The 24,917-nt window shown below is 35.5% G+C and overlaps 1 protein-coding gene across 1 annotated transcript; it reads right to left on the bottom strand.

The window, feature by feature from the left end:
* Positions 1-605: 605 nt before the first annotated feature.
* Positions 606-9,211, bottom strand: LOC103593182 (mimitin, mitochondrial-like; the record flags this gene model as incomplete). The annotated part of the gene is made up of 2 exons (XM_008576124.1): positions 606-1,683; positions 9,138-9,211. Coding segments are annotated over 2 exons (323 nt in total), but the record flags the coding sequence as incomplete, so codon positions are not given.
* Positions 9,212-24,917: the final 15,706 nt, after the last annotated feature.

Raw genomic sequence — 24,917 nt, 5'->3', positions numbered from 1 at the left:
CTTACAATCCAGTATTTAAGAAAATCTCAACTCATAATCCAATCACACTACAAATTATACTTCCTTTTATATTATCTAGTGGCGAGTTCCTTTTTTGCCTCTATGACAAAATGTAATATCACTTTGTAATGATGTAATAAGACAAACTGTTTAACGTGATATTAACAGGGCTGCTACAACATTGGTATTATCACCTAGGGGTTTTTTGTTATTAAGTATGTTGTAGTGATGTTGTCGTTTGATTACTTGTTTTAGTATGAATGCTTATAATAGTTGTAGTTTTCTGTAGTGTGTTTCTTACCAATTAAAATTTTTACCTGCTATTAAATAAAAATTTTAATCTATGTGTTTTTAGGAATTCATTGTTAACACTCAACTAAGCATAAAAATTTGGGTCATTCATCCAATAAATATTTATTGTACACCTACAAAGGTACTTCAAAAAGTTTGTGGAAAAATAGAATTAAAAGACATACAAATCTTAAAAAGACAAATTTTTCCATGAACTATTTGAAGTACTTTTGTATTATATACCAAACAGTGTGAGAAAGACTCTATATTATAATATCAGCAAAACTTGTTTGTGCACTCCAGAAAACGCATGATCCTCTAAAAATACTTTTATTATGTAATCAGTGTTTTAATGTGTACATTTTTATGTGTACATTTTTCTTTAATATATAAGCCACTGGAGTCCCAACTATCAGTGGAATTGCTTTCTGCTTTCTGAGAGTCCTCTACTTTCCATTTTCCAAAGTAATTTTAGATCTCGTGGAACTCCATTTCTCTCTTTACTGTCCTTTCATGCTTTTGTGATGAATTGTCTACCTATATTGGTCCTAATTCTTCTCTTCAAACTCCAACCACAATCCCACCATAAGCTAGCTTTTGTCTCATCTTCTCATCAAGGTATTTATGGCTTCTGTTTCATTTATCAACTGAATTTTCTTTTCCTGCATGTTTTATCCAAGTTCACATTTTTGATTAGTCCTTTAGAATCCTACATGGTACTTCTCCAGAAATAAAAATGTTTTCACTTTTTTTCTTTTATAATTTGGGAGAGCTCACTATTTACCCTTATTTCTAGCAAGATATATCTGAGGGTGGTTCCTAAATTATCTTAATGATCCAAAATGTACTGAGCATTCACAGCTACAAGGGAGCATTACACCTCTCAAGGGAGTAACCCAAGGAGGGAAAAACAAATCGAAGCAAATTCATAAGCAGAATGATGACTAAATCAAATGAAGGATTAAGTCTAAAAGAAGTTAGCCTTCTATGGTTCATAATCTCACATTTCTTATGCATTCTAAAAATGATCTCTTCATGGAATAGAGAACTATTGTACATTCAGAAAATACAAAGTAACTTTTTACTCCTTTTAATTATTAAAATAGTCATCCATATAAATGAAATTATTTTATCATAGTGCATTCATTGATTGTGGCTCTTGCCGTCTTGTGGCATCCAGGATCCTGGCTGAAAGGTTTTACCAGTGCTGGTGGGAGCCACTGAGGGTTCTTCCTTTCCAAAGTATGGAGCAGAGGCATGACCTTTAATTTGAGTTTGAACTGGTGGAGCCAAGAGTTCCTTGGTCTCTTTACTAAGGTGTTTTTCCTTTTCATGATAATCTTTGCTCGTTGTTTTTATTTCTTCTCTGTATTTTTCATTCTTTAGTATTTCCTGCATGTATATATAAATAGAAGAAATTATTAAATTTTTGGTTAAAAAAACAAAACTAAAGGTCTTATGAAAATAAAATAGTGAGTAAAAGATAAAATACATATTATATACATGATACTTGCTTTGCATTTAAATAATATATAGATATTTATAGGATAAGTTTGAAAAAGCTATTTGATTATATATCAGTGTTATATGAATTAAACAGCTCTGTCCTCATTTTATGCTATAATAGAAAGACATGAAAGATCACAAAATAGAAATATTTACTATTCAAAAAATGAAACTATGTCACAAGAAATATTACACAAGAGCATGAGTCACTCTATCAAAAATTTTCTAAGCTTAACACCTATTTTCTCCCTTAAAACATCATCAATGACTGTACTTTTCCACTGGAGAGGAAGAGATGATGGCAGAAATGAAATCAGAGTTTGGCATGTCCTAGACACCAGTTCCAGAGAGGCATTTTGCTATTTGAAATGCTTCCTCAAATCAGTGCAAACACTTTGTGCAATGCAGTTCTGTTCCTTAGACTCCTTATTCTATTTAGAAGGATCTATACAAAAATTACAATAAATCTTTTTTGTTATATTTCATTGAATATGACTGTCACATTTAAGAAGCATCACTATTATATGTAGCACTAAAAAAGAAAGGCAGTTAAACTCCTTCACACACATTCTGATTTCAGAGATGTTAAAATTTAAAAAGATGTGCATCTTAAAAACAGATGAAGTACACTAACTACATCTTTTATCTTTATTGATTCCTTCCTCTTTTCTTCTGTCTTAATTATTTCTAAATGGGTGTAATTTTTTAATGATCTTTGTGCTAATCTGAATTTTCTGATTTTTCTTTAAGAACAGATGTCATAATATGAAAAATTAATGTTAATATAACTGGCTAATATCTGACAACACTGACAAAAACAAGTTCTCTCAAGTTATTTTTAAATTTAAACACTTTAATAAATGACAGCTAAAGGGCAACATCTGGGCAACATCTCTAAAGTGAATTTCAAGTAATATAGTCTTTTAAAAAGTACTAATATTTAAAATAACCTTAAAATAATGGTTTGCACTTAGAGTAGAAAAAAAAGATTTTTTGGTTATAGTGTTGTAGACTTTTAGTTTTAGATGTGAAAAAGGGCCTGTCTAATACACTTCCCCCTCAAAGAAAACATGTGAGGGGAAGAACAACATTTATAAATATTCTTGTAATTTTCACAACACAGCAATTCCTCATGAATAGATTACTTTAATAACCACGGTAACTATGACTTAGGGGCAGTTGCTACAAGTAAGGGTAAAAGAAGAGAAATCAGGCTTTGCCTTTCCTATACTTTACCGAATTCTTACATCAGGTGATCATATATTACAAAGGAAATCCCACAATACTATACTGGAAATAACAGAAATAGACAAAAATACTTTTTCATATCTTGATGCTCTTCAAGTTCCTATATCTTCATGGAAGCTCATTCTTTGAAACAGAATGGAAGGTTCAGGACCAGATTAAATTTGCTTTAGTAGCTGACCTCAAGTAGCAAGAGGCTATTCAGAAGTTGGCACGGAGCTGGCATGGTTTCAGTATAATAGGATCAGTCACAAAACCTGGAACTGTGCCCATGCCTACTTTATTTACTTCACCTTTTCTGCTGTAGTACTAGAGCTGCTACATGCATATGCCTTCTGAATAAAAGGAAATGGAGGGCGGAGATCTGTTCTTTCTTCTCTCCTGCCTTCACATATTTCTCTTTATTCAACATTACTCTTTCTTATAACAGCTATTTAGATAAATGAAAAGCCAATCTAAACATGTTAGTGATTTTTACAAGTGAAGATGGATTAAAGATTTCAGAATTGGAAAACATGGAGCCTATAATTTTCCCTAGAAAAGAATTTCCTTTTTTAAAAAAATGTTTTTGTTTTAAACTAATTGTTACCAGGCAGACCCCTGCTAACAGCTTCCAGGAAAATTAAACAGGACATAAATCATTTATAAAAGAAAATCTAGTTTCATAAACATTTGGAATTGGCAAAATGAAAGTTCTTCGGGAGAGAAAATAGAAATTTTAGGCTTTAAAGACAAACAGAAATCATCTCTTAAGAAAGTCTATTTCAGAGTAGAAACTACCATAAAGTAAGTATTTTTCCTTATAATTCCTTGGAACAATATCACCTTAAGTCTCAATATGTTTATCAATTATGGTATGTTTCAGTGTTTGTGTAGGGATAAACCAAGAGCAAAGGCATCTTTCTTCACATAAACATATGTTTCAAACACACATATTTTACCTACTGCTTTTCTATCAATAAATAATTTTCTTCAACATTTTTTTTAAAAACTTATATTGTGCCATGATTTACTTAACAACTATCCCTACTGTTGTTTCCAACATTTCACTTATTCATTTAAAAAATAACATTGCGATGACAATCCACATAGATGATTCTTTGATTCAGACTGGGTTCCAATCCCTTTACTAGCTGTGTGATACCAAGAAAGTCATTTAACTTTTTTCAGTTTCAGTTTCTTTATCTGAAATGGGGATAAAATTAACTCATAACAGTACTATGTTTCCTAAGATAGCTGACTATATACTACAAGGTGATTATGCTTTCATAAAACAATGATGTAAGAGTATATTCTTTCTTTTTGTTCCTTTAAGCCTTTTCTAGAGTTCCCTTAGAGGTTAACAGGTCTATGCAGATTATAGATTCTTCCATATTCTAAAGTAAGCCAAACATTATTGATTTAAATGTGTGAATCTTGTTTATATGTGACTGTATATGTATAAATGTTTATATACCAAATACTCAAATGTATACTCTTCACATTGTTAGGTCCTCTGAAAGTTTCTCAGTAGTGTTTAAGAACATGGGCCCTGAAGCCAGACTACCTGCATACAAATCCCAGTTTTGCCATTTACTAGTTGTGTGATCCTGTGAATGTTACCTAAACTCTCTGTGTCTCAGTTTTCTCATATGTAACATGGAGATAACAATACTGTCTTCTTCAGTGGGCTGTTGTAAGGATTGGGAAAGAACTGGCTACCGGGCAGTGACAGTACAATAGAAGAAGGTATAGGTGGATTTTAAAATAGTGACTGTTTATTCCATTCCATTAAAAAATAAACAAACCAAACTCCTACCCACCCCTTTTTGAGATGAGGAAAGGTGTTAATAAGATGTAGTCTACTAATTTCAGGCCAAGATGGAGTAACTGGCACCAGACTAGTCCTTCTGCCATAAAACAACTAGAAAACTGGACTAAAATAAATTAAGCTTTTCAGATACCGAACAATAGGCAGTGCAGTACTGTAAACCCTGAGAGGAAGGGAAACAAATGAGATAAGTCTTGTATCACCCCAACTTTCTGCATTGTACATTATGGGTTGCTGCCCAGAGGTAGGGAATACAAGTGGAGGAAGAAGGTCTCACTAAGCTGATGAGATAGAGATGGTTGTTTAAGGAGGCTGAGGAAGCTGGAATACGTTGGGAAGAATACAGAGAAAGAGTTCTAGAAATTTGCAAAGGGGTCCACTTGAGTGTTCAATAGAATATTAAGCTGCACATGTGTACAGTCAGACTCCACATGGCCAGGAAGAACAACTTCTGCCTAAAGAATACTGGGGAGCTATAGGCTAAACAAGTACAAGAGTTTGTACTGCACTAGGAGACCTTGCTAAACACCTGGGCATTTAATCAATATAAAGACCCTAGAAAGGTTACTCCTTAAGAGTAAGGATAAACTGGCATAAGAAGAGAGTTTACTCTAAGTCTGTGCTGTCCAATACAGTAGCCACTAGCCACATGCTATTTAAATTTAAATTAGTTAAAATTAAATAAAAACATTAGTTCCTCAATTGCACTAACCACATTTCAAGTATGTAATAGCCAAATGTGACTAGTGGCTACCAATTGGAAAGCACAGATATAAAACATTTCCATCATTGCAGAAACTCCTACTGGACCAAACTTCTCTAAATCTGTCGTAACAAAACTTAAAAATAAGCCTCTAAAATTTTGGGCTGATTCATATGTCAATTAATGGTCTTCCAGAACAAAACTCAATATTTTCTAAAGCAAGACAACAAAACTCAAGAAACTAAACAGCATAATATTTCAATGTTCATCATGTAATCAAGAAGCGAAGAAGAGGAAAGTGTGATCCAAAATTAGTCAATGGAAATAGACCCATACGTCACATAAATTATAACATGAACAGATGAGGACTTTACCACAGCTACTATAAAAATATTAAAGATTTAAAGAAAAAAAAACACAAAGAGGAAAGAAATAGAAACTATTATAAAGAACCAAATAAAACTTCTAGAAATGAAAAAAAAAATGAAAAATTTAATGAATACTTAATAGCAGATTAGATACTACAGGGCAACAATAAATCTGAAAACAAGGCAATGGAAGATACACAAACTAAAGAAAGAGAGATTTTTAAAAAGCTTAAAAAAATGAACAGAGCCTCAGATTCAGGACAATATCAAGCAGTCTAACATACATATAATTGGAGTCACAGAAGGAGAAGAAGAAATAACTAAAAATATTCCAAACAGAAAAGAATATAAATCCACACATCTAAGAAGCTCAACAAACCCCAAGCAGGATAATCACAAAACCAAAACACATCAAAATAAAATTACTAAAAACTAATGATAAAAAGAAAATCTTAAAACCAGCCACAGAGAAAAAGACACATTTATATGAGTCAAATATAGGAGAATAGTACTGAGTTCTCATGGCAAACAATGCAAGCAATAAGACAATGGAATGGCTTTAAGGTGCTGAAAAAAATTGCTAACTTGTAATCCTATATCCACTGAAAATATCCTTCAGAAATGAAGGCATAATAATGGCCAGCTGCCAAAAACACTTGTAATCCTATATCCACTGAAAATATCCTTCAGAAATGAAGGCATAATAATGGCCAGCTACCAAAAACAAAACAAAACAAAACAAACAAAAAAATAAAGGCATAAGAAGATTTTCAGACAAACAAAAGCTAAGTTTGTCTAAAGCAAAGCTCTCCTACAAGAAGCATTAAAGGAAGCACTTCAGCTGAAGGGAAATGATATAAGATGGAAACCTGAATCTACACAATGGAATGAATAGTGCCGGAAATGATCAGAATAAAGGACTTTATTGCAGAGAAAAACATCAGAATTTTGGACACCCTGGTCGAGCCTGGATATCCTGGAACTCTATGTCCATCCACTCCAAGTTCCCTGAGCACATGAGGAGCATCATCACACTATCCACTGAAACTACTGCTATAATTTTGAAACTTATCATGATTGTACTCCTACCAAGAGGATTCACAAGCTTTGCAAACCTGGTTCAGGAGAAGCACAGCCTGAAAGGCAAGAGGACTGTTATTACCATGTGTAGCCCTCAAATTAACAACACTCTGCCTCATTACCTCCCTATTCCCATTCAACAAAAACCCTTTGCTTACCAAGCCTTTCATATCTTACACCACTGTCCTGGGTCCCCTGATTTTGGATTTGGATCAATATGTCAATAATGGCCCTTCCTGTCTATCTGAAGCTAAGCCCCATGAAGTTGACAATCAGAAAGTCATGCATGAGGTCAGACCCATTCTGGTATGGTCACATAAAGAGTCTCCTGGAGTGAAGTACTGAAGGATATCATTCTCCACGAATCTCAGGGAAGAAGAGAAAGAAACTATACTGACAATAGTGAAAATATGATTCATATCAAAATTTGTATGTCAAAACTTTTCCTAAATTTATTGTTTATGAATGACCAGTGTTCTGTGACAATCCCTCTCATTTCAACAGGCAGCAGGGATGTTCAGTTGGAGCAAACTAGTTTAGGCTTGAGTTGTTTGAGCCTTGATATTGGGAAAACATACAAATTCATCAGTTGTGAAAAGTATTTTATAATAAATGTTTGAATTTATACATTTTTCTCTGTCAAAGTTATAAATTGTCATTGTTTGTGGAGGATTAGATTGAAAAGGAGATAAAAAAGAAAAGACAGAAAAGTTCCAAATACCTTTAACATGCTCATTACTGTTTTTGTAATGAAGACAAGTTAATGGTTATTTGTTGTGTAATATTCATTAATTCAGTGATGTGAACTCGAGCCCCAAAGGTCGTAGCTCAAGTCCTTTCCAATACTCTTACTTTGCTAAGAGCCCTGCTTAAAAGCCCTTTTGGTAGTTGTACTGTTGTTGTATTTAACGTTGCAAATCGCCATGTGTGGTGACAAAAAGGCTTTTAAAGTTAAAAACAAAACAAAGCTTAAAAACAAACTCCACAAAGCTTAAATATGCCATCTACTTACATGCTAACTTGTAGATCTCTCATAGACATTAGGCATGACATAATCAGTACAGCTATCCCAGTCCAATCATACAGTCCCTTTATGTGAAATCCTAGTATATATGAGTTTTCCACAACGGTGAGGAATTCACCTCAAATATACAGTTATAGCTGTGGGAGATACTAGGTAACAAAACTGGATATCTGGACTATAAAAAAAAGGTAAAACAAATGGCAGACTAAGACTAGAGGTCTCTGTAGTAATGTGTTGGGAGAGATAAAGGAAACCAAGGCAATGTAAATCTGGGCCTTGGAACTGCACTTATATCTGAGAAGGGACAAAACTAATAGCAAGTGCTGTCTGATGTTATCATGACTAGAAGAAAGTTTAGATTACATGATGAATACTGAGGAAACGGAAGGGCTGAGAAATATCTGAGTGAGTTCAAAAGGTCACCTAAAGAGTTTTCTTTCTCAGGTATCCAAGTTATTCTGTGCCTCTGGGCCACGCTTGGACCAGAGGTGTAGGAGTGAACAATTCTGAGTCTATACTATTAAGTGGAATTGAATAGATATAGATCTAAGCATACATACAAAAACATTTTAGGAATATATCTGCTACTACACATTTACATACTAAACAAGGGAAGGTAAATAAAAATTATACAAATTATAAATTACCGTTACTAATTTAAGATATGTAAAATGTCACTAGTATTTTTTATTTTGTGCTTGTATATGTATAAATAAAAATGAATAATTTTTTTCATGATTATCATTCAACATCTCAATTCCCAAACCCAATTTTTCTCTTTAAAAGACTTAACCTAGTCAACTGGGAATTTCTTCTATCAAGGAGTATTTCAGTAATATGCTATACATATCATATATATACACTTTATATACATCATATATATAATACATAAACATGATACTGATGGTGTGATATTCATGTTAAATATAAAATTCCATAATAAGACTTCAAAATAATTTGAATAAAAATTATTTGAATAATTTTTATATTGATACACATGGAATAAAGCTAATGCTCAGCCCTTTATTAGGGAATCAAAAAGTTTGCTTTAAAAGTGCTCTGAATACAGCTAGGAAAAAGGCAGGTTGAATACAGGTATACATATCATACCCTTTTTCTTCTTTGATGTTCTGGCTCCAAGCTCCTCTGGAGTTTAGGATTTATAAATGGTCTCCATTCAAGTACTTGTCAATTCCAAGTATATCATATATAACTATGTTCAAACTTAAGTTCAAAACACATGCCAAGACAAAATATAAATATAGTTTAAAACAAATTCAACAGTGCTTCATTGTTAGAAAGTTTTCAGGAGCAAGTAAAGACTCAGGAATCAGTCTTGCCCATGTCACTGTGTTTTTTCAGTCTTCTATGAGAATAAAACCATGGCTTATTTTAGAAAGCTTAAGTTATATTACACACAAAAACTGGGATAAATTTGACCTTGATAGCTCTATTAATTTCTTTCCATAATTTAAACCATACATATTAGTAAATAATTTTTATTTTAATGAGCATTAAAAACTTAAAGGTATGAGTACATTCCAGAAAATCAAAAATGTTTTTGAAGAATACAAAAGGATTTAGTAAACAGATCATAGGTGAAATTTGGCATGAAGTCAGGACCCCATATCATAGGCATCTGGTTACTGTAAAACTATCACATCCAGAAAGTAGCGTCCCAGAATATACCACACAGCTCCCCATCCTCAACATAATTATAATGGGAATTTGGTGTTTCAAAATGTTCTAAGCTGAACATTCCTTCCATAGTGTCAATTTTGTAACATGTTGAGAAGCAATTCAGGCCTAGCAAGTGCTATAGTAATGTCTAAGCTTGAAAATATTGCCAAATTGTTTAATTAAAGTACTTCTCTAGTTGTACAAGTTGAACTGCCAGGATGAAATAATAAGTTATTAGATCATTCTTTCTGAGTCTGTGAAAGAGAAAAGAGAAAAACGGGGGAGGTGCATAGGTCACCAAAAGGTATTCTGTGTTCAGACTCAAGGCAGCACCTGCTAGGTTAGTAATCAAAAATGAATTTAATCTTGCCTGGATGGGAGAAGAAACTAAAAGGGTAAATAAATGACAGAGCTTAGGTTAGTATGATAGCACTAGGTTGCTAAGAAATCTATTAGCATGAACCAACAGCCAAGCGAGTTATGCGTTAGCAGAAGCTGCTCCTGCTATGTGTTCTTGCCAATCACTAGTGTGCCTCTGCCAAATCAATGTCACATTTAATTTATTCACATTCAAATCTATTGCAAACATCCTTTGATCAATTACAATAATGAAAATGTACACTGAGTTTCATTGTTTTGACATGCTTTCATTAACTTTCCTCCTGCTTTTTTTCAAAACACTTCTAATTGCAAGAAGTTGATCTCAATGGTTCTTGTTATTTGAGGGGACAATTGTAAGGTTTGTTTATATTCTTTTCTGGCTAGGAATTTCTGGCATTAAGTTTTCTTTCTTTGAACTTGAGCCAGATTAATTATTAAATCTAGAAATGTCACTAAAGTGAACTAATCACAGAGCTCAGGTCATTAATAGTTTTGCAGGTGGCATTTCCTTTAATAAAATAAATGAACGTCCATATATATGCAAAAAAGGGACCTCTGAACATAAAGACATAATTATTTAATTGAAAAAGAAATTTAGCAGTTAAACATTAATAAAAAATAATTAGAGTCACTTAACTTTAGTCCTATTTAATTGAACTACCCTTGTGGAAGACAAAGAAAACCTTGCTCCCTTGTGTGAAAAGGGGAAAGACCATGATTCCTGGGAGAAAAGGCAATGTCAGGTCCCCACGGCTTTCTGGGTTTGGCCTCTGAGAAAGTGAAAGAAATAGGAGAGAGGCAAGAGCCCTGGAGGAGAGGCAGCTCCATCTGTGAATGATTGCTAATGTTTACTGAACATGTGCCAGCTACTGTAGGGAGAAAAGAGTCCTTCTCTCCTGGGTTGAGAGAAGGAAGAAGAGTTGGGCAAGAAGAGGTGAGACACAGAATTAGAGATGCTTCAGTTCAGGCTTTACAGAGCCTGCCCTAGAGAATCAAAAATGTCATGGCCAGAGGTTGTGCTCCCAGGATCTGATGCAGGGGACTACAGGAGTTGTGGCCCTGAAGATATCCTCATTCATTCATGTGTTTTTCATTCTTTCACTCAAATATATATTAAACACCTACAGTTCAAGACCCTAGGAATACAGAGAACAACACCTGGCTCCTATTTTTACGGAGCTTCCTGGGGGGACAGAGAGGAAGCTAAGCAAAGGAGGTAGCTTGCTGTAACACAGAATTATCTAGGAGTCAAGACAGGGAAGAGCCGGGTAAGCACCAATGGCCTATTATGTGGCTAATGCTTACAGTCCTTTCATATTCACTCACTCACTCGATCATTCGTATATTAAACGAGAGCACACTATATGCCAAGGATAGAGTTAAAAGACAACTTTTACCTTGTGCTCAATCTGTGGAAGAGAGGTAGGTAAAAAAGAAACTACATATAAGTTCTGTGACAATACTAGCAAAGAATGCTGTGAGAATGCATAAGAAAAGCTGGTGTCCCGATTATCCACAGAGTGCCCTGATTCCTTAGAGTAGGAAATGGTGGTTAGTCCATAATCTGGGGTGAGATGTTAATTGCTATTGGGTTGTTATTGCTGCAAGGCCTTTCCAGTGGACAGGCTAGGGAATATGTATTTTTTTTTCTTCAGGAAAAATATATCATCATTTCATAATGATATTTCCAATTCAAATTTAATATTACAAGACTTTTATTTAACTGCTTTTATGCTATAGATATTGGTTCCTAGGAATATTTATCTCATATATATGTGTGTGAAATAAAAATGCCAATATTACTGCTAACAGTAATATTACCAAATATAGTTGAGGATTTCTTGTCCTTAGAATATACTCACTGAAGGGGCCGGCCCGGTGACGCACTGCTACAGTGCGCCGCTTGGGAAGCGCGGCGGCACTCCTGCCGAGGGTTCGGATCCCACATACAGACTGGCCGCTCACTGGCTGAGCGAGGTGCAGGAGCAACACCGAGGGTTGCGATCCCATTGCCGGTCCCGGTCCAGTGCGGGCGCAACACTGAGGGTTGCGATCCGTTGCCGGTCACGAAAAAAGACAAAAAAGGGGGGGGGGAAGAATATACTCACTGAAGATGTACAATGTGTTAAAGTCATTTGAAATAATTCTTTTCTGTGTGGTTATGCTATCTGCTTGACATACAAGTAAGTTCATTTATTTCAGATTTTTTAATTTGGGGGGACTAATATATTTTTATTTTTATTATTATTATTTTTTTTACAGTACAATGGTCTTGGTCTTCTATATTTTTTACACCCATTATGCCATGAATTCATAGGGAACAGTTCTAACAGCTCAGGCTCCTTGCCATTGGTTCTCACAAAGTGTGCTTCTCTGGGTAGAGCAGGCTGGCGCTTCAGTTGAATCCAGGTTCCTTTCTCTTTTGCTTCCTTCTTTTTCTGATCATTTTCCTTCACGCATTTCAGGAAGCTGTCTCAGCTCTAGAGTGCTTAATATGTTCAATACGCACATTAATTCTCTTGGCAAGAATCTTGCCCTTAACTTCTTTGTTTACAACAGTGCCAACAGCATGCTGGGTAACACTGCAGACTCTTCCAGTTTTACCATGGTAACATTTGTGGGGCATTCCTTTTTGAACAGTTCCCATTCCCTTGATGTCTACAATATCACCTTTCTTGTAGATTCACATGTATGTGGCCAAAGGAACAACTCCATGTTTTCTAAAAGGCCTAGAAAACATACATCAGGTGCCTCTCCTCTTTCCCTTTTCTGTTCATCATTTTGGCGAATTACTGGAAGACGGTGGTTCCAGCCGAAAAGCTGGGGGACTAATATATTTTTAAATTATGTAAAATATTTACATGGTTCCAAAGTCAAAACTATATAACAAGATATAATTTTAAAAGTCTATCTTCCATCCTTGCTCTTCCACCCTGTTCCCTCCCTCCTATCATTTTTACTACTTTTCTATTTATCCTTCTATTGTTTCTTTTATGAAATAAGCAAATATGTGTGTATATCTCAATCCATCTCTCTGCACCCTTACACAAAAGCTACTATCAACTGTTTTTCATCTTACTCTTTTCACTTGACAACATATAATGAAGATCATTCCATGACAGCATATGTTCACCTTTCCTTTTTAGCCTCATAGGACTCCACTGGCTTCTGTTTTTCTTTCTTTTCTCTTTTCTGGTGGCTGGCCAGTATGGGGATCAAACCCTGCACCTTGGTGTTATCAGCACCATGCTCCAACCAACTGAGCTAATCAGCCAGCCCCTATACCATGGCTTATTAACAGATACACATTTGGGTTGTTCCTAATCTTTTACTGTGACATATTTACTATTATTATTATAAATAGCACTGTGAATTACATGAGTGCATATTTTCACCAGAATTTTTTTTTTTTTTTTTTTGTCCTTTTTGAGACCGGCCGCACTGCGCTCAGCCAGTGAGCGCACCGGTCATCCCCATATAGGATCCGAACCCGCGGCGGGAGCACTGCTGCACTCCCAGCACCGCACTCTCCCGAGTACGCCACAGGCTCGGCCCCACCAGAAAATTTTGAGTAGATTTCTACTAGAAGTTGGATTGCTAAGGCAGAGGGTAAATGCATATACATTTTGCTGGCTATAAGGAAATGGGCTTTTGCCTGCCCTTTCTGCCTCTTTCTTCCCCTCTGTCTCCCACACTCAGTGCCTAGAACAACATCTAGCACGTAATAGGTGCTCAATATGAATTTGTTAAATAAATGAATTTGGCTATGTGCACTTCACTCACTACTAATTGAGCAGATTAACTTGGTATACTTCAGTTATATTATAAATCCAAATCTAAACTTAAATAGCTGGTAATCAAAAACAAGTCATATCCCATTATTAACACAACAAATTCTGATTCTAAATGGCTTAAAGCTCTTCTCTTCATAATGTTGAAAAAGCCTTTAAGATCCTAAAAATTGAGAACAGATAGGTACAATTCTATTTATACTCTTAAGAATGTATTTATACTCTTGAAGATGTATACTAGTTTTGTAAAATCAATGTGGTAAAGATGACTCAGTTTACTACTTTTGAAAATTAAGAAAAAATTATTTTTCTCTCTTTGTGTACCCTTTACTTACCAGTCAGTATTTGGCTTAAAATATATCACTATCCAAAGACAGTTTCTAACTTAAGAAGAAGTTAAGGCAAGAAAGCTTAATAATCAACCAACTTTATTTTTCTCTCTTTGTGTACCCTTTACTTACCAGTCAGTATTTGGCTTAAAATATATCACCATCCAAAGACAGTTTCTAACTTAAGAAGAAGTTAAGGCAAGAAAGCTTAATAATCAACCAACTATTTTGAACCCAAAACACTTTCTTCAAAGAAACACATTAAACAATTTACCCACAGTGTAGTTCATCTGCAATAACAAATACAAATATGATAGAGATCACAATACATCATCCATAGTGCTTGTGACTGACCAAAACTTGAAAAGGCTTTGTTGGCATCTCAGAGGGACTACTGGTGGTGTTTCCCCAAAGAGACAGGGGTACTGCAGGAAGGCAGATGTTTAGTGACTCTCAGTCACTGAAAATGAAACTCAGGACTCTACTGTCTCCCCCTCCCCCCCAAGGCAGGTCAAGCATTTCCCTTCCTATTACTGGGATTGGAAAAAGTAGGATTAAGAGCATTACCTAGGGTATAAGGTGGGACAGGGGTAGGGGTGAGAGAAGGTAACCCAGTGGTCAACTGGAAGTGTAGCAGTCAGGTAAACAACCACCACTACAGCAACAATAACAGTAACATCCACTTTAGGTAATGTGAATAGCACTGACAGGCAGTTGGGGCAAAATATACTGGGAGAGGAGTGGAATCCCCAGAAGAGTGGCAGCTGATGAAACCAACTGAAATGACACCGTGGAAGGAGGGGAAGGTAAAGGGAGGAACCACCACAGTAAGATCTCTTCTCCTAAGAGAAACTGAAAAGACCAGAATATTAATTAGGGTTCCAATGGTCAGGCAATCAAATGTAAGCTCAGGAGAGTATCAGTGGCAGCCCAGGAGCCAAGCTGCCTCTAGGTTTGGTGCTAAGAGAAAAACAGATGCTCAGGGATGTCCCAGCAATGATGGAGGTGGCAAGACAAAGCAAGGTCAGGTGAGAATTCTCATGGAAATTGGGGGAAGGCAGAAAAATGGTCACTGGGAAATAAGAACAAAGGAGACGGGGAAACAAGGGCAAAGAAGGAACCTACCAAGAGACCTAGGCTGCAGCCCTCATTCTTTCATTTATTCATTCCTGCAATCATTCAATATTATCAAGTATCTTATCTATGCCAAGCTGGGCACTGTTTTACACCCTAGAGATATGGCAGGGTCCAAAATACAGTCTGCTCTCATGAGGCTTAGATTTTAGTAGGAAGAGAGAAACTATAAATAAACATGAATAACATAGCTAGTGAATGTAAGTAAACAGGTGACTGCCTGCCATATCCTTCTCACTTAATCCACCTGCATTTTGGGGTTACCTAAGAAATAGGAAACTTGAAATAGTGTGGGAGTATTTGCAAAGGGGTAAACAGACATTTTTTAGCTCCTTCAGAATGTTTTCTTTTTTTCTTTTTTTTTTCCTTTTTGTCTTTTTTCGTGACCGGCAACGGATCGCAACCCTCAGTGTCGCGCCCGTACCGGACCGGGACCGGCAATGGGATTGCAACCCTCGGTGTTGCGCCCGCACCTCGCTCAGCCAGTGAGCAGCCGGTCTGTATGTGGGAGCCGAACCCTTGGCGGGAGTGCCGCTGCGCTCCCAAGCGGCACACTGTAGCAGTGCGCCACCGGGCCGGCCCATGCATGCAACATATTTAGAATAAAATGAGGAGTGTTATGATGCCAGAGCACCCCCCAAATTAGGAACTTGTAACTTAGTTTCAATTGATAACTTCTGTGATGACAATCACTTATTCCAAGGAAAGTGATATTTGTTTCAAGTATTTAAGTATATGCTTCAGCAACAGTGTCAGTCCGTTCCTTGAATAGTATCAGTTAATAAGGACACAAACTGAAGATTAGGATAGCATGGTTTTCCATTTGCTAGGTAAAAGAATTCATTTCAAAAATATCAGGGTTGGCTCCTTTTCACTGTGGCAATAAAGAGCTCTGTGATACTCAGGTCAGGTTAGATGGATATTTTTGAGACTAATTCTTAAGACTGTCTCTTTCCTTTTATACTAAGGTATCTCTGTGGCAGGAATTAGGAAAGCTCACATCTGGAAGTTTCTTTCAACAATACCTACAACATTAGGATTGGAAAGTCTTTTTAACATGTTTAGGTTGAACAAAAGCTGGATTCTATTTTCATAGTTTAGGCTAACAGTATTTACATTTTACTATTACCATTTACTTATAAATACTTTTGCTTCTTAAATCTAGAGGCAACTGTGATGTTTTCTTAGGTGAATCCATTCAGTGTATTAACTTTCACTGAACATATTGTTGGATTTATTACATGCAAATATTTTGCCAAAACACAAGTGAATTTTGTCAACAAGCATTACTTTAGTGTGATGCCATGGCTTTTAAAAATTATTACATTCAAATCACAATGCAAGGCCAGCCCATGGCTCACTTGGGGGAGTGTGGCTGAACCAAGGCCATGGGTTCAGATCCCTATATAGGGATAGCTGGTTAGCTCACTTGGGAGAGTGTGGTGCTGACAACACCAAGTCAAGGGTTAAGATCCCCTTACCTGTCATCTTTAAAAAAAAAAAAAATCACAAGCAATATAAATTTATTCACAAACATATCCATCTGGTAAGGAAAATGGTGGAAATCACTTAATAAAAAATCTTATTAGTGAGGTTATTTTCAACAAACACAAATGAAATAAAATGTTTTTAAGATAAACTGCATGTAATTTGATGATCCTTGATAAGGCAATTAGCTTTACTTTGTGGAGGAGGCAATTACTGAAACCTTATGCTTATTAGCCCTCACTAAAATATACCTTTTCCCAGTCTTAAGAAAAGGGACTGTCAAAACACATAATTATAGAAAAGCTTGAAATAGTTTGAAAGACAGGACCTGTCACAAAAAAATTTATTTTCCTCTTTCATATTTCACCTTAGATATAAGGTATCCAACTGGATATAACTGTGCAAGTCAGAAAACATTTAATTTTGTTACTGTATATCAAAAACTTCACACATTAAAGAGGTAAAACAATCAATTTTTTACCTCGTATGTTTTTTATACTATGAATAAAAGTGAAAAAAATCCCATTTTTTTAAAATAAGAAAAGAAATTAAACTAAGTAAATACCTAGATTTATGGCATTTATTTCAAGCAGAAAGCACTTCTATACCTTCCTTCAGAAATGGATCTTTCCGGCCGGCCCGGTGGCGCACTGCTACAGTGCGCCGCTTGGGAGTGCGGTGGCGCTCCCACCAAGGGTTCGGATCCCACATACAGACCGGTTCCCGCTCACTGGCTGAGCGAGGTGTGGGAGCAACACCGAGGGTTGCGATCCCGTTGCCGGTCCCGGTCCGGTACGGGCGCGACACTGAGGGTTGCGATCCGTTGCTGGACACGGAAAAAGACAAAAGGGAAAAAAAAAAAAAAAAAGAAATGGATCTTTCCTTTGGTACTACTGTAGTATGGCTCTTTTAGTATAATCAAATTTATAAGCTAATGATATGATTGTATCCACAGGATTTGAGGCACACTTAGTGCAGAATACATCAAGCTATTTTATAGTGTGTAGTTTAGTTATTATCATGGTAGCCAGGCTTTAAAGTTATCTAAGATTACCTAGGTAATCAAGATCAGAAGAATTGGCTCATAACAAACTTCTAAATTTTAAATATATAAGACTATAATAGTTAATATCAAACCAGCAACAGACTTATCTTCCATTTTGGGGAATGTGTCTAATTACTTTAACCTGAAAGTCTGGGAGTCTCTAATTCTTTAATTAATTAAACCTCTGCCTTGTAAATATAGACAGTTTAAAATGTAGATTTTATTCTATTTTAAATTTCTGGTGTGGCCATCTACTTAAATGATGTGGGCCTTGAATCTAACAGACTTGAAAAATTATTCCTTTTAAAATAAATACAAGCACATGGCAACAAATTTGAGTGACGCAAAAAGATTTATAGCTGAAAAGTAACATTCACCCTCACAAATGCCCAGCTACCTACTTCTTCTAGAGGCAGCCACTGTATTCTTGTAGGGATGCTATTAGAACCATAATTTCAAGGGTTTTTTTTTTTGCCATGATAAAACATGATGAAGTATATGCAAATTTTAACACGTGAGGCTCTTAGATAATGGAAGATTAGTCTACTTTCCAAATATATGCATTGCACTTGCCAAATATAGGGCATAACAAGAAAGTTGACAATACTCAGTTATGAAAACTAGGAAGCATCAGAGAGCTTAGGAGTGGAATGGTAGCAATCATAGTTCAAAATATGTGTCAACAAAAGTCTGCTTATAAATTTCTAATATTATGGCCAGGTATTTAAGATGCTTACCAAAAAAGAGTACGAATTAAAATTTTCTATTAAAAAATCTATTAGAGTGTGAAAAGGATAGTAGAAAAAAGAAACACAGAAACAAGCTAAAGAAAGTTTAGAGTAAAAAATACCATGAGGCCAAAGGAGCACTGTCCAATAGAACACTGTGATAAATGAAAATGTTCTAATCTGTGCGATGCAATATGGTAGCCTCTAGCTACGTGTGACTAATGGGCATTTAAAGTGTGTAGGATGACTGAGCAACTAAATTTTCAAATTTAATTTTAATTAATTGAAATTGTAATAGCCACATGTGGCTAGTGGCTACTGTACTGGATAATGCAGGACTAGATGGTCTAGACCAGAGGGGAAATATTAGTAATTATTAAAAGAAGTTTTAAGATGAAAGACTTATAAATTAAAACAATAAAAATAAAATTTGAGAACCATCATAAGAGAGTAATATGTTCAAATAGAAATTCTTCCATAATCTAACAAATGAGTAAAAATCTTTAGAAACTGGAAACAATACCATTCAAAGATGTAGTAAAAAAATAACTATGTAAAGGATAGTGGAAGAATAGAAAGAGTAAAAATTAATTTTTAATAAGCAGTCTTCTTAGATTAAGACAGTAAAAGTTTTAATTATCTGATAAAAAGAGCACGTCAGTACTTTATACATATTTGTTGAACTGAAATGAGGTGGACATTATGGTGACCTCTTCCTCATCATGTCCTTTGCACCATCTGTCTGATCCCTCACCAGGAAGAAGAAATCATTGAGGTAGCATTCTTAATTTCCTTTCTAAAACTTAAATATTTTTCTGATTATAGTGAAATGTACCCTTTTTGAAGCAAATTCATAAAATATATAAAAGCATAAGGAAAAAAGGTTCTGCACAGCAAAAGAAACAACTAACAGAGCAAAAATGATTATAGTGAAATGTACCCTTTTTGAAGCAAATTCATAAAATATATAAAAGCATAAGGAAGAAAGGTTCTGCACAGCAAAAGAAACAACTAACAGAGCAAAATAAACCTCATAGTGGGAGAAAACATTTGCAAACTGTGCATCTGACAAAGGATTAATATCCAGAATATATGAGGAACTCAAACAATTTAACAGTAAAACACCAAATAACCTGATTAGAAAATGGGCAAAGGAGCTGAACAGGCATTTCTCAAAGGAAGATAAACAAATGGCCAACAGACACATGAAAAAATTTTCAAAATCACTAAGCATTAGGGAAATGCAAATCAAAACCACACTGAGATATCATCTCACCCCAGTTAGACTGGCCATTATCAAAGACAGAGAATAGCAAATGCTGGTGAGGATGCAGAGAGATGGGAACTCTCCTACACTGCTGGTGGGACTGTAAATTGGTATAGCCATTATGGACAACAGTATGGAGGTTTCTCAAACAACTACAGATAAAACTTTGGGATATACCCAAAGGAACGGAAATCATCACACTGAAGGGATACCTGCACTCCCATGCTTATCGCAGCTCTGTTTACTTTAGCCATTGTCAGATGACTGGATGAGGAAAATGTGGTATATTTACATAATGGAATACTACTCTGCCATAAAAAAGAATGAAATATCTGGCATTCACAGCAACCTGGATCAACTTAGAGAAAATTATGTTAAGTAAAATAAGCCAGGCAGAGAAAGAGAAATACTGCATGTCCTCATTCATAAGTGGGAGCTAAAAAATAAACAAATAAAAAAAAAAAAGATACAACAATCACAATAATTTGTTGAACTTTCAAAAGGAGAACACAGAGCTAAGGTTATGAGAGGTGGGAAAGGGGGAGGGAGAAGAGTAAGTGAGGAATTGGTAAAGGGTCATGAAAAACAATTACATTATATAATGTCGAATATACTGATTAACCCTGATTTCAACATCACATATGGCACACAGGTATTGATATTCAGTTCTGTACCCCACAGATATGTTCAAGCAACTGTTTCAATTAAAAAAAATAAAAAATAAAAAATAAATCCAAAGTGAAAAAAAAAGCACGAAGATGAAAATAAGTCAACTCACCACCCAAATAACCATTATAATTTTGTAACTTTTGTTTCCTTCCAGTCATTTTTTCTATATACAGACTCTCTTACTTTAAAAATATTTTAAAAAATAACTCAGTCAAGATCATTTGGTATATTTTATAATTTTTTTCTTTTTAAAATTCATTCTCATACAACATGTTTAGAAAGGTTTAAACGCATAAACATGATATTAACCTGGAAACAGGCTAAGCCAACTGACTAATTAGATTCACATTTACAGCTTCATTGCTAATTGTAATAATTTATTTGAACTACAGTCTCCAGAGGTTAAATTAGCTAGCAGCATTTATCAATAAGTAATAATACACTTAAACTTTACAAGTATGTGTAAAATTACAAGTCTTATATTTCCCAAGAAGAATGTGAGCTACAGCAAATTTTTCTTATATCAATATTAATCTTACCTAAGATATAATTGTCTTGGAAAATAGAAGTACAGGTAAAACACCAATTAATGTGCTAATTGTTGTTTCCTGTTTAAGAAAAATCCCAAATTTCAAAGTATACTGATAACTAAAAGAAAACAATAAAAGACTGATTCAAAGATCACGACCATAGCACCTAAAAGATTAATCACATTCTTGTGAGTATTTGTTCACTGGATCATACTCAGACCTTCCTGGCAAGGTATCTGAAGACTCTAAATTCCTGAGCATTCAAAACCCACTGACTTTTTTTTGACCTGTAAGGGGATCGCAACCCTCGGCTTGGTGTCCTCTGCACCACGTTCAGCCTGTGAGTGCACTGGCCATCCCTGTATAGAATCCGAACCCACGGCCTTGGAGCTAACAGCACCGCACTCTCCCGAGTGAGCCATGGGGCCAGCCCCAAATCCATTGACTTTTAAAACAAAAAATATAACTAAAAACTATCACTTCTGTGATGGATAATTTTATATGTGAGGTTGGCTAGGCTATAGTACGAAGTTACTCAAATAAACACAGGGACAGAAAATTATTGGGTTCCTGCATGAAGTAAGCTTCAGGTGTACTTGTAGGCCAAGCCAAGGTGTTCCTGAAAAACTAACCTCAGGATCCCTTAAACACATCAGCAAGTACTGAATGACACCCCAGAATTTCGTTCTACAGAGATGATGTTGGTGACAAAATTTTCAAGCACATCTGATACACACACGCACAATTTCAGTAATATTCTTAACATATTCTGTGCCAGCAGGACCAATGTACACTCAGATTACAAAATGAATTGGTCTGTTGAATTTAATTACTGGTAGTGACCCTTTACATTTTGAGCTCATGTTTGTTAAAGATAACAATTTTAGTTTTGATATATCTGATGGTGAACAAGTGATCCCAGGGAAGAAGAGCACGATACTGGGGAGAGTGAAACAGGGAGGGAAAAAACCCAGACAAAGGTATACTCTGGAGCTGGTCACTGCTCCGGGCACTGAAACTCAATCCCTGTTGGGACCTTCTGAGGAGGCCTGGTGAAAGTGCCTGAACTGTTTGAATGTGCTTGAACTGCTTGCCCAAGGGAGAGAAAGGGAGATTTCATCCATTAGCTCCTATCCCCCACTGCTCAAGGGTTAGCTGGTATGTTAACCCTCTCAAACACTTCCAGGTTGGTTCCCCACAGACATCCCATACCACAGTGTCAGAGAAGAAAGCAGAGCTGTAGAGAGGTTGCACCTGTGAGCAGTTGGTTGCTGCAGCAAGGCTGGAGTAAAAGGTGGGACAAGAGGATGTGAGGTAGTGCATAAGAGGCATCCAATACAGGGCTCTTACATGCTTGTCTTTTTTTTCCATTGGGAGTGAGAATTTAAAATCATCTTGAACTGCAGAAAAAGTAATTATATTTTAAAAAATTCAAACATATTACATTTTAAAAAATTCAAATATATTAAATGGTTCTGAATATTATGATAAGAAAATAGAGGCAGCTCCTAAGCCATACAAATGGGAAGAAAAAACATAGAAGAAAACATCACAATAATTTCTGCAAAGCAAACATTCAAAATACCACAGCATTATTCTGATGTAGATTAATCTTTTTAAGAAGATTGTTTAAATGTGTAGAGCTTAGAATTATTTCTGTACAACTTCACATCAAATCAGAATTCTTGTGGTCTTTAAATAATAACAAGTAGAAATGATAGTAAAATAATGGCAGCTATCACCTATGGAATGCTGATTTTGAGCTAGGCACTGGCTAAACACTTTATATATACCAATTCACTGGATTAAAAACTATTCTCGGGGCCGGCCCGGTGGCGCACTGGATAAGTGCGCCGCTTGGGAAGCGCGGCGGCGCNTCTTCCTCTCTGTCTCTCTCTACACACACACACACATTCTCTATTCTCTATGTGTGTGTGTGTATATATATATATATATATACTCTTTCTCTCTATGTGTGTATGTGTATGTGTGCGTGTGTGTGTGTGTGTGTGTGTGTGTGTATACACACACAGAGAGAGAGAGAGAGAGAGAGAGAGAGAAGATAAAGATTGATTTTAAGGAACTGGCCCCAAGACTGTAGAGACTGGCAAGTCCAAGTCTAAATCTGCAGGGCAGGCAGTCAGACTGGAGACTCAGGGAAGAGGTGATGTTACAGCTCGAGTCCAAAGGCAGTCTGCAGACAGAACTCCCTTTTCCTCAAGGGATGTTAGTGTTTCTTCCCTGAAGGTCTTCAACTGATTGGTGAGGCCTATCCACATAACAGAGGGTAATCTCCTTTACTCAATGTTTACTGATTTAAATGTTAATCTCATCTAAAAAATGCCTTGCACCAAAATCTAGACTAGCATGAGGATACTTCAAAAAGTCCATGGAAAAACAGAATTAAAAGATAATACAAATATTTCCATGGACTTTTTGAAGTACACTCATGTTTGACCAAATATCTGGGTACCATGATCTATCCAAGTCGACATAAAATTAACAATCACAGTGAGAAATACATTTTACACAACTTGAGAAACATGGGCATATGTATCTGAAACAAGAGTTTCAGAAAACAATAAGCACTCTTAGTAAGCTTTTCTATATTGATATTTTCTATTCTGTGTTTTTTTTTTCCTACTTCATAAAAAAAATACATGCAATCCACCAATTTGATTTCACAAGCCACTATTAAATATATTACATAGACTGAAAAACCCTGCTCTAGATGACACATCCATTTACTCATGTTTTAGAATACGGGTAAAGAAACGCATCACAGTGACACCAGAATGTGATATTTGAGAAGGAAATTAAGTATGAGTATATTTGAAAACATGAAACACAATGAACATGTGTATATCAGAAAAAAATACATAAAATGCCTAATTCCTTATCACTACAGGAACAATATATATTTAACAAATGAGTATAGTATTTTATCACTGTTATGATAAATATTTGAGAATAAAATCAGGCATGCCTGAAGGTATAATAAAATCAGAGGCAATCAATTATGGCTTGGTATCCTACCACCAATACAATCAATACAATTTTCTTAACATTTCTACCCACATTTTAAAAAATCAAATTACATCTGATAAAAGTGATCAATGGCAATTTATTTTTCTATAATTTAGATTGTATAAAATCATTACTTTTCGAGCATGAACAGGATAGAGGAATAACACAAGAAATTGTTTTGATGAGATAACTGAAAAAACAGTATGGATTTAAAAAAACCCTAACCTCATTTTAACTCCCTTAACCTTTTCACACTGGATTTAAGCCCGGTTTTGAAACCTAAATGGGACTTGTCTTAGTGACTGATGATATGACTCAGAAGGTTAACTATTCAGAATTAATTCTGTATACTTTTTAATATGCACCTAGTAAGTTCTGTTGAATCTTTGAAGAAGCTGAGCAGAAATATATCTAAAAATAATGAATAATAGCACCTTATTTATATACAACTTTTAAAAACCCTTCTTATATTCTGCTCCTTAAAAGTCAGATAAAGGTCAAAATAGAGGGGGGAAATGTGCTAAGAATAAACTAAGCTCAAGCTCAGATCTCAACTTCATATAGAAGTACATAAGAAATCTTTTAGACCGAAAAAGGAGGGATCCTTGAAGTTTGAGATACTTCTCAGTAAGACCCACCTAAAACTGACATTTTGAAAACCAGAAAGATTTATATCACAAACTAGCATAAACATTTCTTGCATAATTAATAAATAAACACTACTACAGTTAGAGGAGCAGAATAGGTTATTGGCTTAGAGTACAGACTCTGAGGAGCTCGAAACATTCAAATGATTCATTTTCCTTTTTTACCACATTTTT

The sequence above is a fragment of the Galeopterus variegatus genome, unplaced genomic scaffold (genome assembly GCF_000696425.1).
Source record: "Galeopterus variegatus unplaced genomic scaffold, G_variegatus-3.0.2 Scaffold1296, whole genome shotgun sequence".
Taxonomy (NCBI): domain Eukaryota; kingdom Metazoa; phylum Chordata; class Mammalia; order Dermoptera; family Cynocephalidae; genus Galeopterus; species Galeopterus variegatus.
The sequence above is the reverse complement of the archived record's forward strand: the minus strand, read 5'-3'. Positions and strand labels throughout refer to the sequence as shown.